Genomic DNA, 15,448 nt, shown 5'->3' with positions numbered 1-15,448 from the left:
TAGGACAGTGTCACCTGGAGATGTGCTCCCAACAGGGATGTGACTGTCAGCTGGTGTCAGGGCACATCTGGAGCATGGGAGGATGCTCGAGACACCGCAAGGTTTGCTGAGAGACATTGAGATGGAGGGCTGGGTGAGATTCCTTGGCTTTAGCACAGGGAAAAGCTGTGACTAATGTAACAGCAACCATCTTCCTCTTTTTCACAAGGAAGGAGCAGGCTGTCCTCCAGAAAGCCTGGAGACGGCACTGGGAGGTGCTTACCATCTCCAAATGAGAGAATGAGTGCTGCACCATTTTAGGTGATTTCTATTCCAGTTAAGCAACACAAGTCCATTTGGGAGCAAAGGGAAGTGAAGGATTAATAGCAGGGAGAGGATGGATAAATGCTGCCATTGATCTTTACTCATATGGCAGACTGGCAGGGTTGTTCCAGCTCAGCACTCTAAGTCTGTGAAAGCAGTCCCTGCTGCCCTGAGGGCACAGCTTTCCATTCATACCTCTGCGCTGCCCCAGGGACCTCTGTGCTGTTGGGGCTGGAGATGATGCTCAGATCTGGCAGGGCACCTGTGCCCTCTGCTCGTGTCTGCCCAGCATCTGCCCTCTGCCTTGTGCTAACACGCCGCTTCTAATGCACCACCTGCTCCAGGACGTGCTTGGAAATACACTGTCGGAATCAGTTTTTTGCAGGAAAATATCCATCTCTTTGAATCTGAATGGTCAATTCTGCTGAAATTCGCTGTCAAACTGCTTCCTTGGCTTTTTCTTTAACCCTTTTGAAACATTCAGCTCTAAATGCGTTTTGTTTTCGAATTATTTAAGCTAGAAACTTATTGCATCTGTCTAGAGAGATGAAAAAATGTAAAAAGGTTGAAATTGATATGGAATCCTTCAGCTTTGGAGCGAGAAATTCATTCACAAGGAATTAAAGGAAAACCTACAGTGGAATTAAATGAATTTTGAAACTACAAATTCCCTTGATTTGGAAACATTTTGGTTTCCACCCAGCTTCATTTCCAAGAGCGTAGGAGGGCTGAGATGTACAGCTGACAGCTGTCTTGTCTTCTGTTCAGATCATTCCTGCTCTGTGCACCAATCTGCTGACTACCCAGGGGGAGAGCTGCTCTGCATGCTGGGTTTCTCTCCCCACAAGTGCCCCCTGGTAGTGCTGGGCCAGGAGCTCCCAGCTGTGTGGGGGTCCCAAGCCATGGAATGCCTGTTTTCCTCAGGGAGAGCTCATAGGATTGCACGAGATCAGCAGCTAACAAAATTACCTCTAAATTCACAGCTTTAATGAATCTGAGAATGTCACAGGTGCTTCAAAGCCTGTCTCTCAAGAAGCATGTTTGACACAAGTATCATCCTTTTCCTTCATACCATCTGTGATATTAATTTTGCCCAGACCTTATGGACTTTGGTATATTAAACTCACCTGAGTTATCTCTAGTACCTCTTGTCCTCTTCCATCTTCTCTATTATAGGAGCTGCCTCTTTCCAGCAGGTATTTCCTTCTTGCTGCCTGCACTATTTTCTTTATCCCATATTCCTCAAGCAAGGTGCAGATCTTGCCTTTTGTTTCCTATTCAAATCTGACGCATGCTGCCTGCATTGCTGTTAGAAAGGAGTATTTTGGATCAGTGCTAAATTTTGCCTTCCCCTCATCACACTGTCCTAGGTGGACTGGGCTCTAAACCTCCCACTAATTTATTACTTCGCTTTCTCTGTTCCTCATCTTTACTGCAAATTGAAAACATGTCTCTGTAGGGTGCTCCAACTGGAAAAAGGGGCCTTGGTGATTGTAATGCTCCAAACAATTCATTTCAAGCACCAACATGATGATTATAGTTTGTCGTTTCTGGAGAGTAGTTAAACCTCATGTAATGAGGTTGCCAATTATTCCCTGTACTCCCCGATGTTTAGTGACAAATCAAAGCTACTTGGTGTACAGAAGTGCATTTGCTTGTTGAGCCCATGGTCTTGCATCCTCAGCAGGAGAGGATGCTTGAGGCCTCCGCAGCCAGCGTTTGGCCCGGATGCTGCTTAGGGTGTTAGAGGGTGGGAACTGGAGAGATTAGCAGGGGTGGCAGAGAGCTGTGGGACATCTTCGTTGATCCCTTCCAACCTGAATGGTTGGAATGGTTGATCCTATGATCAAACCCCGTAAGCGGAAAGTTTGAAGTGTTGGGCATAAATGCTTCGGTGGAGAAAAGAGGATGAGATTCTACTTCTTGGTGTATTCTCCAATGGGAATCACTTTTGTATAGCATGTTGGATACATTGGGATGAGGATATTATATTAAATGAGCTGGTCCTTCTGACTAACCTACAATCTAGGGTCGTCTAATCCAACTGTCATCTCACCCCACCATGCCCAGTGACCACGGCTTTCAGTGCCACATGCCCACAGTTCTGGAACACCTCCAGGGACGGTGACTCCACCACCTCCCTGGGCAGCTGTGCCACTGCCCAACCACTCTTTATGAGAAGAAATTTTTCCTAATATCCAAGTATGGAGGGTGAGCCTTCCTGTGCCTTGTCTTGATGCAGCTTGTGCATTCTCAAAGAGGCCTCTTGAGACTATTTTAAATCCTAAAGTCCTTTCGCTTTTCCCATTTGGTGAGTGGACTTCAGCATCAGATTTATTAACATTTTGGAGCTGCAAAGCAGGCAGCTAACCTTTTGGGCTAGAGCACACGTCCAAGTTCTGATTGAGTCAGCAAGGCTCAGGGTAACATTTATCATGACTTTGGCTCCAGGGGAGAAACTGTTGTGCTGGGGCTTTCCTGACCCCCTTCAGACATTTTCTATTCCCTCTTCTCACCAGGCACCATATGCCAGGCAGCTGAAAGCACGTTGCTTCAGTCTATTGAGAGAATTTTAAACTTCACTGCTGACTTTTAATCTTGTTCCCAGAGGTATTTCACCCCAAGAACTGAGACAGATAAGGCAGCAGCAGGTGTCAAATGAATCATCGTAACGGGTGGCAGTAGCAAGATGAAAGGATATTCATTTCTTTGGGGAGCCTCTTGTCATTTTCCTTAGAAAATAAAAGGGAATGAGCTGGCCCATGCTGAGAGATGGTGGAAGCTGTCAGGCGTTGCCTACTTTGCCTTTGCACTCTTTGTGCTGGGATTTGTATCACACCCTCCAGTGGGAACGGAGCCCTGTTACAGTATAGGATGGCCAGACTGTGTAGTAAGGCTGGATTTGGACTTTGTAATGCACGGTGATTTGGTACCAGCCTTGCCACCTTCAGCAATAAATGTCCACCGTCTTGAACTCCCTCCTGCAAAAGTCAGTCTGTCATTGTTCTGATTTGGTGGATAAAGTTACAAATACACCTCTGCGTCTTAACATTTGAATTGGCACAGAGCTGCATCTCAAGGAATCCATTAATCTTGTACAAATGGAACTCCAGAGGCACAAAAGGCAGTAATGCCTTAAATATGGCTTTCCAATCTCAGCTCTGCCAAGTCCACCTTCGCCTTTTTTTTCCCCCTTCTTTTCCTGGCAAGATGGGAAGGTCTGTAGGTGGCCACCGAAGAACTGAAGGAGGCAGCAGGTGGTTCCTGAGATCTCTCCATGTCTGAATCACCGTGGCTTCTCCCTCTCTGTCTCTTTTTATTTTTATTTTTATAGTCCCATTCTACTAAAAAATCCTATGCCTCCTGCACCTTCATTATGTTCAGCAAATCCTCAGGAAGCAAGAATTTTATACAGCACGAAAAAAACATTTATGCTATAAAGGGAGTAGAAGCTGTGGAGTGGCCCCTTCCAAAAAGGTTAGATCAAACCTAATTATAACCTTTTTTTTCCCCCAAAGAAGAACCGTGGGGACCCAAGCAGAGCCTTGACAAAGAGCCATGCATTTGCTTGCTGAGGCCAAGGCAATTAGATTTTGCACCAAAAAAAAAGCCCTAGGGGAAAACAGAAGCCACACCAGAGAAATCTGTCATCTGCTAGACCCTGGTACGCCAGAGGGGGGTGGGAAATGGATTTTCAAAATGCAAATAGGGGCCCATTGAGGCTTCACTCCACTTCAGCAGGGTAATTTTCAAACTTAATGATTTTCACATTTAATTCAGGAAGAAATTAGTCATCAGGTATTGAGACAAAGCAAGGCTTTCTCCTGTACTGGGATGTTTTCCTCTTCAAGCTGTGTTATCTCTGCAATAATTAAAATGTTCGCTGAAGTAGAAAATGTGCTATCTGATTCATTAGCCAGATTTCCCTTTGTAAGGTAACTTGTGTTTGCTTATCGGAAATAGAGACGGGCTTGGAGAAGAGGACTCTGGACACTGATGATTCGGAAGGGAGGAGCAAGGGATCGTGAAACTAAAGCAGCTGTGTGTTACACAGCAAAGGGTTGCAGCCGCTGAAGCTGGTGGGGTCCATGCAGAAGGTGGTGTTGATCTGCTCAAGGTCAGGCATATGGGAGCACGCAGGCTAATGTGCCCAATGTCCCTTATGTTCATACATGGCCATGTCACCAGGCTAAAAAGGAGAATTTCAGCTTGCACCCAAAAGTGCTGCAAGACGTCCCTCGGCAAGCAAGGCAGTGTTACGGGAGAATTAAAAAATGAAGTGAATTTGGATGGAAGGAAAAGGAAGGGCCAAATGTGAGCTTGGACTGCTTGTGTCTGAAAGCTTGAAATAATCTGTGGTGCTCATCAACTGGCTCAGCGTTGTTCATTGGTAGCAGACGGGGAGAGGAGAAGGGAAAAGAATGCTGGGTTTTGCTGGACGTCTCTGTGGGGGAAGCAAACTGGAAAGCATTGATCCTTCAGAATTTCAACATAAGCTGTATAGCATTTAAGAAGAGTGACAGGTGACTTCCTTGGCACCTCCTGTTATCTGGCTCTTTCGTTGGTACTTCATTCTGGTGTTGCCACTTTTCAATCAGCTTGTCTGAGCGTAATGCAAATATAGTTTTAGTACCATGTGTTTGTTCTATGGAGAGTGCCTTGAGCAGAGCCCACACAGTAACACGTCTCCCTCTTCCCTCTCTTCCAGTGATCCCCAAAGTAACAAAGCACTTGCTCTCCAATCCCGTCTTCACTTGCATCATCCTGGCGGCCTGCATGGAGATAGCTGTGGTGGCAGGCTTTGCTGCCTTCCTGGGGAAGTACTTGGAGCAGCAGTTCAACCTCACCACCTCATCTGCCAACCAGCTGCTGGGTGAGTAACCATGGCACTGCTGAGGCTCCAGCATCCAGAGGCATTGAAAAGCGTTCAGCATGGCTGCTAGCTGCAGCCAAGCTCTCTGATAAGGCTGCCCAAAAGGTGACTTGCCCAACACCCAGAGATGTGATGTCTTTGAAGTATCCAGAAATGTATTAGCTTTGATGTACAGCAGAAATCCCAACCCACTTGGGCCATTTGGTTCCCTAAGTACACAACTGCTTGTCGAGCTACAGGGTCACCCATCTAACTACTTCTTTCCTGGTTCAGGTATCCCGGATTTCTCCAGCCCATGTCCATTTGGTTTAGGAAGCCAAGTTTCTCCTGCTAATCCCTCCTTTCCCCTTGTACTGGAAATGACAGGACTGTAGTTAGCAGCTCAAATAGCCAAGCTCATGCACTTTGGTTGTCTTTTAAATTCCCCTTCTCTCTGAGCACACTATGCTGCTGCTGTTTTCCATATACTCTGTTTTCCTCTACATTCATTTGTCCTCTGTCAGGATACTGATGTGTATGTAGGATCTTCATTTATTTTTTCCTGCTACTCATTTCCAAGCAGTCTAATGATTTGTTTATGACATCCGTTCTCTCAGCAGCACTCATTTAAAATATCTGCAAGTTGGTTTTGGGTTATCTGTAAATACAGATCACCAGATGGGCATCTGGCAGCGACCTCTCGAAAACTGGGACGTCATGAAATGGATGGGTCTTACTATCAAAATAAAAAACTTGCAAGCTGCTCTCCTGACAGTTACTTATTTTCCCACTGACTGTTGATATCTTTTGGTTTCGGCCCAGTTTTCCAAAATAAACAATCCCTTGCCATCAATGTTGCCTTCACCAGGGACACAGAGGTCTCAAATATGTTGGATTCTTCTGTCCTTCCTGAAAATTAAGGGCTTAGCAAAGGAAAGCAGCTTCACTGTTGACCCAGTGGTAGAAGGAAAACCACTGTTTGATGGAGGATGCCTGGCCAGCCAGCATGTGTACAGCTGGCTGGTCTGTAGAGTGGGAATTGCCGTGCGCCAGAGCACGTCCTGCCTCTGACCCAGCAGGGGGAAGGGAGACTTTGATACTTCCACTGTCCTCAAAACAACTTGTTTAATTTAAGCAGCATTGCTGCCAGATTTCCCAGGTGGTGTTTGTAGGAGTCCATAAATGCCAGGATTTGGATGCGCTTCTGTGCTCAGCTCGGGTAGGTAAGGTTTGGAGCGTAACTGGCAGCAAAGGGATTAAATTGAACCCAGACAAGTTTAGTGTGATAATGCTTTTCTGTGCCTGAAAAGTGAGTCACTTCTGGCAGTGATTTTGCATCTTATGGTTTAGGAAGATTCTATAAGGGAGGTTTAATATTTCCTAATGCTACTATTGCCTAATCTCTGAATATCAGAGTACTTTGAAGTATACCAAGCAGGGTTCATCCAAAGTCTCTAGGCACTTCAGAATATTCTTGACTTTTCTGGCTGCCAGTTGTCACAGGGGGCAATAGAGATGCTGCTGGTTGGATTAGGATGGGCCTGTCTCAGCAATTTTGCCATCCCCCTACAGTATGGATGAAAACTGGAAGAAGATCCTGGTTCCTCTGTGCAAGGCAGAATATCCGTTTGCATGCATTCCTCTCTGCTGGGCAGCCCCAGTTTACCCTAAAATGAGTCTGGAGAGAGCAGCACAGATTTAATTGTGCAGGGCCTGAGGCACGGATGGGAGTAAAGTGGTGGGTGAGTTGCTCTGCCAGTCCAGACAGGGTCTTACACTGCCAGGTACCACAGCCTCTGTGGTTTGGGATTTATTGATTTAACAAGAAGAATATTCCAAGAACAAATAAATACCAGCTTGGTGCTACTCCAGTAGATGATGGTAAGAATGTTTCACCATGTAATAGTGCTGTTCACTGAGCATTACCTGCACTTGTTCAAGCTGATTTTTTCCTCTTGCAGGGATGACAGCAATCCCATGTGCATGTCTGGGCATATTCCTGGGCGGTCTTTTGGTGAAGAAGCTCAGCCTTTCTGCTCTGGGAGCTATCAGGATGGCCATGCTGGTGAACCTGGTGTCCACAGCTTGCTACGTGTCATTCCTGTTCCTGGGATGTGACACAGGACCTGTGGCAGGGGTTACTGTTCCCTATGGAAACAAGTAAGTCCCCGGAGTTTCAGGGTCTCCCCTCCAGCCAGCCAGCAAAAGGCAAATCTCACTCAGCCTTGCCAACAGAAATGCCATGTTATTGTCCTCCATGAGCAGCCTTCAGGCAGTGCTGGCCCGCAAGCAACCACATGAAGGAAGCAGCTTAATTAGGGCCATGTCAAACAGTGCTCTCACTCAGAGGGCTTTCATACCACACATCTCTGTGAGAGCTGAGTGCCTACAGCTGGCAAATGAGCTTTATTGAAAGCATACAAACTGAATCTAAAGGTGCCAGACCCGATTGTGAACCCGTGACCGCCTCTGTAGTGTTGGGTCCATTGAACCATCTGGTTTCTCCTGGCATCAAGGGACACACGCTGCTTCATTTGGTTTTTGAAGCACCTGAGGGGAGTTTGCAGAACCATGTTTTGGAGACAGGAAAACTCAAAGGTGGTGGAGAGAATATTAATGGCTCCAAACCCGTTTTCATGGGAGGAATGAGGTACCCAGTTCACTGTAGCATTCACAGGACTTGGAGAGAGTTAATCTGTATTTTATTTTCTGGTGCTTCTCAGCACATAGTGGTGACTGTTTCGAAGATGAAACCTTCAGGCTCTCGACTGCTCGCTGTTCTAGAAAAACAGAGCCCTTCCCTGGGCAAGGCTTTGGGGCTGCTCATTAGAGAGGCAGCCCAAGTCTAACATTAGATGTCCTGTTGTGGAAAGATGGTGGCCAAGGCATTTCTGTCCCCAGGAGAGACTGTAGCCTGGTTTTCTTCAAACTGGGACCCAGATAGCCTGCAGTCTGCTTTTTCTAATTTCGTTTGCCTTATCTGACCCCCTTCAAAGCCATGTTTATGTGGCACTGGTCAGAAAAGCTGGTACCAGCCTGTTGATTTGTTTTTCTGTTTCTCTTACAGCTCAACTCCAACCTCATCTCTGGACCCATATTCCCCTTGCAATAACAACTGTGAATGCCAAACTGATTCCTTCACTCCGGTCTGTGGGGCAGATGGGGTCACCTACCTGTCTGCCTGCTTTGCTGGCTGCAGCAGCACAGTAAGCAGCCTTTCCTCAGTATCTCTTGTCTGTAGGAATGAATCTGTGAGAAGTCAGCACGTATCTGGTAGAGAGGCTCATTTGCAGTCAGTAGTGGTTAAACCCCCAAAACTCAGATTATCCTTAGCTGTTTTTTGCTCTGTTGCAAAAATGCCCTCCTGCTCTGGCAGCAGCATGCCAGGGTCGCTCTCAAGGCAGGATGGCTTTTCTTTTCGTCCTTCTGCTCCTCCCTCAGTTTTTCCCCTCAGTACTGAAGCACAGGAACACAAGGGGAAATGTGTGTGTGTGTCCTTTGGCAGAACCCAAATCTTTTGCATGAGCTTGCTGGCCTGAGCTGTGGGAAAAGCTTCCCTCTTCTCCTGCTGCTCCCTATCTCCTCGGTTCTCCATCTGACTATGTTCACCCTGCTCAGTCTTTTTTACTCTTTTTTCCTTTCGCTCTTTTCCCAAGTTTGATTCCTAGATAGATATGACCAGACCCTGATTTCATTCAGTTTTATTGAAGATTTCCCTCCGCTTCTCTTGCTTCTCTCTTTCACTCCTTTGCTCTGAGGCAATGGCAAGAGCAATTGTCAAGAGAGCCGAGATTCCATCCAAAGGCATTCAGCATTTCTCAGTTCTTAGGAATTTATTCCTTTAGAAAAATCCTGAAGACCAAACCATCTCTGTGTAAAGACGTGGAATTCTTAGCAATATCTCAGAGGTCTGGTTTTCCATTTAGTGCTCCTGAAATTCTAGCATCTCCTGAGTTACACCGTGAGTGAGTGGGAGGTGAGCCTGGTCACAGTGACCACTTGCAGCTGCAGTGCTTGCCACATGCAATTATCTCTCCATGGCTGCGTCCTTCCTTTCTGAATAGGCAGCAGAGGCACAAGCTCATTGCTAACTCTTGGTACGGATGACCCAGGAGCTCACACCTCAGCTGAATTCCCACTCCAGTCTTGAAGATGCAGGCATCCCTTTGACAAGAGAGAAGCGCTATGGATTCAGGGCGCTTTCAGCAACCCCAGAAGGGACTCTGTGAGAGTGTGACCCAGGCCATGGTACATGTAAAGACGTTACCTTCTGCTCTCCTCTCAACAAGAGTCACAACACTTGGAGCAGCAACGTGATGATTTTAACAAGAAGGCAGCTTGTCCAGGGCGCACAACAGAGAATAGTGTCTCACCAGTTCCCTGAGCCCTTAGCAAGAGTACAACCAGTGTTGTTTGTGTCTGGAGTGCAGGAAGAACCACCTCGCTGTGTGACTCAGGGCAGAACTCTGACTCCTCTGGAAGGAGCACAGTAATGAAAATTCAGCTCTGCCTGTTCAGCATGCAGCTGCCTGACCTCGTGCTTCATAAGAGCAAACCTCCGAGCAAGAACCTCGCTCTCCCTTCCTCCACTTTTATTCACTCATTCTTTCTTATTTTGCCCTTTTGTCTCCATCCCAGAGTTCTTTTTGTTGCTTTGCTTTGTGTATTTCTTTGCAGTAGCATTTTAAACACAAATTAGTGAAGCAATAGCATTGTCTGGAAAGGGTATTACCAAGAGTTATGGACCAGTTTGGCTATGCAGTGGCCCTGAGGCAAAGCCAAATTTCCAAACCAGGTTTTAAACCCATAATCCAGGTAATGACCTGTCTAGAGGGTCTTGTGAATGTTATATGCTCGTGATGAGCCAAGGGTTCCTTTTTACTGAGACATAAAATTCTCTGAATGCTTTATTTAACTTTACTGCCTTGGACGTTTCTGACTGCCTCTCTCCATTTCTCCTCTGTGAACAATTTCTAAAAGCAGTTTGTAGCTCAGTTAGTTGTTTCTTTTTCATTTGTGTTCTCTCACTGAGCTGGTTCCAGGGGTGCACCTATCCAAAAAGCTTTACGAGTGTCAGTGCTGATAGCCAGAGCTCTGGCACCCACAAGAAAATCTCTTCTGGGCCATGCCCACAAGTGACCCATGCATACAAAGCCTTCTACTGTACTTCTTGTACTGCTTTTCTTAACCTCCCCTTCGGCTGGAGGTGCATGTTTTCCAGCCTGGCATTGCAATGCTGGCATCTCAGGGCTTTGCAGGGAAGTAGCAGCTTGTCCCTTTCCTATCATCAGAGCCAAGGTTTAAAAATTAGATGATTGAAAACATGGGAAATTTGTGTAGATAATTAATCCAAACGTAGGAAGCAAACTGCATTTTGTGCAGCTTCACATGCCCACAAAAAAATCTGCTGGCCAGTGGAAGTCTGATAAATGTGTGATTGAATGGTGAGGGGGGAGTTGCAGAGAAGGGAATCTGTAATAATTTGGCATGGGTAACAAAAAGTTGCTTCTCCACAGGGTGAAAGTAAAAGTCCATCTTTGATGTTGCCTTGTTTGATCTCTGTGAGTTGTGTAGCACGTCAGTAATAAAAGATCAAAGATCTCCCAAGTAAGGATGAGGCACAGCACAAAGCAAGCAGATGTAGTTGGTACAAACTATTTGCATTGCTTTGGGACACCACTTGGGTGCAAAGTGGTTGAAAAAATGGGTGGAGGGGCCAAGAGTCAGGGTACAAAGGTAGGGTCCAGTGACATGGCTTGTTATAGCAGGGATGAAGTTAGGTTAGTGGGAGGAGAATGGGCCCCATCGTTGCCAGAAAAAGGTACTTTCTTTCCCTCAGTGAGAGCTTGTTGGAAATAAGCAGCCAGTTCTTCATCTTTGCTCTGATGGAAGTTTAATCCCAGGATATTTCAGTACAGCTGTGCATTTAGATGGGTTTTAATCTGCAAGGCCGTGTCCTGGCTGTTTGGTTACCAGCAGTGCGCTGCAGTAAGAACCAGGAGTTATAGTGCTGCGCTGCTGTCACTGCACAAACACCTCTGCGGTGCTGCTAATTGCCACCAGCTCGAAAGCTTCAGGTGGCAGCTTCTAACTCACAGCACAGGAGTTTGTTATTTTAATGAGTGTTTGCCAGCAAGAAAGGCACCTGCATGTCTCCTCCAGCCTTCCTGGAGTTCTGCACTGCAGTCTCTCTTGCTCGCTATGCACTTGTGTGGAAGAAAATCATTTGACTCCTGCACAGAAGAAAGAGATCGGTGTCAGAAAGGCTAGAGCTCTGTCCCCATGGCTCCTTTACTTTAGAGGCAGTGAACCAGAAAGTGTGCTTCTGTAAAGTCCTAAGGGGACCCTGATAGAAAAGCAAAGGTACTTCTACTTTGGTGTGGTGGAGGGGAAGGGGAGGGATTTAGCTGTTTTTCCGTATGTTTTACTTTATGGCATTATTTCTCTTACAAACATGTGACCCGCAAACCCAGCAGCCCAATGAAGACAAGCCATGAATCATTTATGATCGTTTCATTCTGTATTCATTAAGGGATTTCTTGGTAGTATTGTGCTCCTTAATTGCATCGACATCCCCTGCTCAGAAATTCAGGAGGGTGAGCTGGAAAATAAGAAAAAAACTAAATCTACAACTGGCAAACAAAGCTTCTTTTCACACTCTGCACTTGCTGAAGACGTCAAAGAAAAATTCAGTCATTTCTCCCTTTCTGATCATATATTGATAAAATTTACCGTGCCCAACTTCAGCTTTTAGCTCCACAAAAAATCACTGTGAACCTGATGTCATTTGTTGGCCCCGGAGTGCTCCTGAGTTCAGCAGTGTCTATGGCACGCAGCTGAAATAGTCAGCCCATGGTGGTCTGCTGCACCTCCCATCACTGTCCCCTTCCCAGCACTCAGAGTGCTGGAATCAGGCACTGAACCTACAGCCAGGAGCGGGGCTGCAGACTTACCCGGTGTTAATGTACTTCAGTTTAATTGCAAGAGCCGAGAAGACAGAGGTAAAGTGGAAAGTAATTAGAACCATAATTTGGGGTTCTTTTGTGTCTCGGGGACACAAATCGTTTCTTTATTCTTCTCTGAAGGAGTATAACTTGGTAATAATTTTGTCACAGTGACATTTATGGGAGAGACTTGAAAGGAGCAAACGAAAGAAACAAGCCAAGGGACGGTGTTTCCTTGCTGGTTGCATGCATCAGAGCTGACACGCTCCTGAAACCCTTCCCAAGCTCCCCTCAAATAAGCACTTAGGAGAGACTTAATTAACTGTGGGAGGGCTCGTTGTGGCTGTGGCATTACAGAGGGTGAGCAGTGGGGCTGTGACTCTTGCTTTCCCTGAATCCCCGTGCTCTTCCGCAGAACCTCAGTGGCTGTTCCTGCCTCAGCTCGGTTCCTGCCGAAAATGCCACCGTCGTTCCTGGAAAATGCCCCAGTCCTGGCTGTGAAGAGGCCTTCTTGACATTCCTCTGCGTGATGTGTGTCTGCAGCATGATCGGGGCCATGGCGCAGACGCCATCGGTCATCATCCTCATCAGGTAACCCCGTGGCTCACCTGGGGGCTGCTCTCAGGGAGAGTGGGGGCATGGATGGTGGCATCCATGCTATGACCCCAGTGGTGCGTTCAGTACTGGGAATAAAGGGATTGCCTGTGTACAGTGCCGGAAAAAAGGGAGCGTGGGGAGGGAGGTGCAGATGTGCAGCAGAATGTGGGCGTTACAGTTGCATCAGCAAAGTGGCAGTAGTGCAGCCCTATGTTCTTAGCAGGTAAGGGCTTAGTGAGATACCTGTAGAAATGGCCTGGAGATGTTAGAAACCACGGAAAAATGAAAGGCTGTTGCAAAGGCGAGTGTTAGTCAGTACCGCCTTGGCTAGAGTTTGACTTCTCTCATCCTGGACCAAGTCCAGGAACAAAAGGAACTTGAAATTGTGAGGGACGTCTCTGAGTAGAGCCAATATGAATAGCTGAAGTAGCTTATTCAGATATCTGACCTTGTGTTATTTCCAGACACACGGAACACTTCCCCCTGTGATATAAGTATTATACCTAAGCCCACGTTTATCCAGAATTACTTATCTGTCAGGACTGTCACTTACTGCAAATAATAACCAGAGGCATAAATAGCTGATCCATTCTGCAGCCTGGGAAATTCCAATAAAGTCCAATCAATAAGGTTTGTATTAGAAGCGCACTCTTCAGTGGATCTTGGACAGAACGGCTCTGTGAGGGCATGTCTCCCTGCAGGATACAAAATGAGATATTCCACCTACTGCTTCTTTTCTCTCTTTGCATCTACGGTAGCTAAAGGGAAATCAAATTTCTCGTGATAAATATTGTGGCAAAAGCAATCTGAAGTTTGAAGGGTTCTTTGTTCAGGGGAACTGCCAGCACCTGTAGGATCCTGAATGGAGTTGTCTTCGTGTCGACTCCAAATGAGATAAGCCAGTCAGCCGCCAGGAAGGAGAATACAAGCAAAGAAAAAAAGGAAGGGAACATTAAAAACACTCATCTCTCACTTCTGGGAAATAAACAGTTCACCCATACAAACTAGCAGCTACACTTCTATCAGAGTTTTAGTTTTTAGCTACTAAAATGTATGGGAAAGAGCTGTTCACCATATACAACCTCGTGGTCTCTGTAGTTTTGGGTAAAGCATTGCTGGAAGGAGGTGCTGGCGTGTATTCATGGTGTCTCTGGTAGGGACAAGTGGCATCATCTGCTTCCTGTGGTTAACTTAAGAATGAACTCCCCTCTCGGAGCCAGCATGAGTTGCACTGGGACCAGTAGCTTTGGCATGTACCTGAGATGGTCACTTAAAGAGAACTGAAGTTTTGGTCTGGAAACAATTCCATCAAATGTAACTGCTTGAAGATAGGAGAGCCACTTTGGGGTCTGGAGACTGTCTGGGATGATGGGTTGCAGGGGGGAATAAAAATATGAATAGGTTTGTCTTCCACTCCTCAAAGCCTTCTGATATTGCTTGTCCAGCATCTAAAGGGAAGCAGGTGCCATGAGGGCAGGAATCACTGCAAGTCCGTACCCCGAAGAATCTGGTGTGAGATTTGTTTGCTTCAGTGTCTACTAATTAGATGTCTTGTCTAGGAAAGTCATTAGTTCACTGTTGTAGGCACTAAAGAAAGGTAGTATCTCCAGGTGGCAAATGTTACTTCACCCTAAGGTGTGGGAATGGACTTTGGTCTTAAATACAAAAAGGTGGATGGATGAACGCTACTATTAATTAAAAACCCACTGTGAATTTTTCAGATGACTGTCAGTTTTTTCATAAAATAAACCTTGATACTCTTTTCATTTCCTTTATTTCCCACTCTACTGTAGAATCCTATTTGAGCCAAGCCATTAACTACTTGAATATTTTTCCAAGAGTAGATTCTTCATGGCATTAAGTCTTATGTCGAGCCTGGGTAACTCTACTGAAACACAGCCAGAGGTTTGGGCTTCATGCAGGACTCAGGATATCGTGTTACATGGTCTGTGTAATGCATGAGATAAAGGCAGGTGATCAGAATGGTCTTTTCCTAATTTAAAACCAATTTCTCTTTCTGGCTATTTTATTGGTATTGTGGGGATATATTTATGCCAATATATATGCAGTCACATGGGGATCGCTATCTGCTTTCCAAGCCTTTGTATCCTCTGGGACATAAAATGCTATTATAAGACTTAAAACCAAATTAATGGTTTCTGAAATGCCAAAGATTTCTCTGAGCCTACCTCAAGAGAATACCTTTAGCCAGTAGCATCCTTGAGCTAAGCGAATTAGAAAGCCATGAATTATTTTTTAAGGCACCTATGAAGGCTAATACTAATGTGATAAACTGGGTTCTGTCCACAGCAAAAGGTGGGGCAGCAGTTGTCTTCCCAGTATGAAACAAATTCCATGAGAACTTGTTTTCTTGAGCATTTCCCCACTGGGGGCTTGATCCAACAGTTCTGCTGAACATTTTGGTCCATCATCTTCCTTTCCACCCCTATTCCTTGTAGTCTGAGAAGACTCCAGATAAGAAGTTTTTTTTCCTCAGGTTGGATGTGAGGAAAAATTTCTTGTCAGAAAGAGTGGTCGGGCAGGGGCACAGGCTGCCCGTGGAGGTGGTGGAGTCACCGTCCCTGAAGGTGTTCAAGAACTATCTAGGTGTGGCACTGAGGGGGGACGTGGTTATGGGCATGGTGGGGGTGGGTTGGTGGTTGAACTGGGTGAGCTTAGTGATCTTTTCCAACCCTCGTGATTCCACGATTCCAGATGATACAAATTCTCAACATCTGGAGCCTTAAAAACA

The 15,448-nt window shown here is 46.0% G+C and overlaps 1 protein-coding gene across 1 annotated transcript in view; it reads left to right on the top strand.

The window, feature by feature from the left end:
• Positions 1-15,448, top strand: part of SLCO3A1 (solute carrier organic anion transporter family member 3A1) — a gene marked incomplete at its 5' end in the record, with an annotated part of 111,148 nt that overhangs the window by 90,478 nt on the left and 5,222 nt on the right. Inside the window, 4 exons of the mRNA XM_079540987.1 lie at positions 5,012-5,176; positions 7,117-7,315; positions 8,223-8,361; positions 12,515-12,690. Of these exons, the coding sequence (XP_079397113.1) occupies positions 5,012-5,176; positions 7,117-7,315; positions 8,223-8,361; positions 12,515-12,690 (679 nt within the window). The remainder of the gene's footprint in view (positions 1-5,011; positions 5,177-7,116; positions 7,316-8,222; positions 8,362-12,514; positions 12,691-15,448) is intronic.

This window comes from Tetrao urogallus, assembly GCF_951394365.1.
Source record: "Tetrao urogallus genome assembly, chromosome: 11".
NCBI lineage: Eukaryota > Metazoa > Chordata > Aves > Galliformes > Phasianidae > Tetrao > Tetrao urogallus.
Note: the sequence above shows the minus strand (reverse complement) of the source record. Positions and strands in the feature narration are given on the sequence as shown.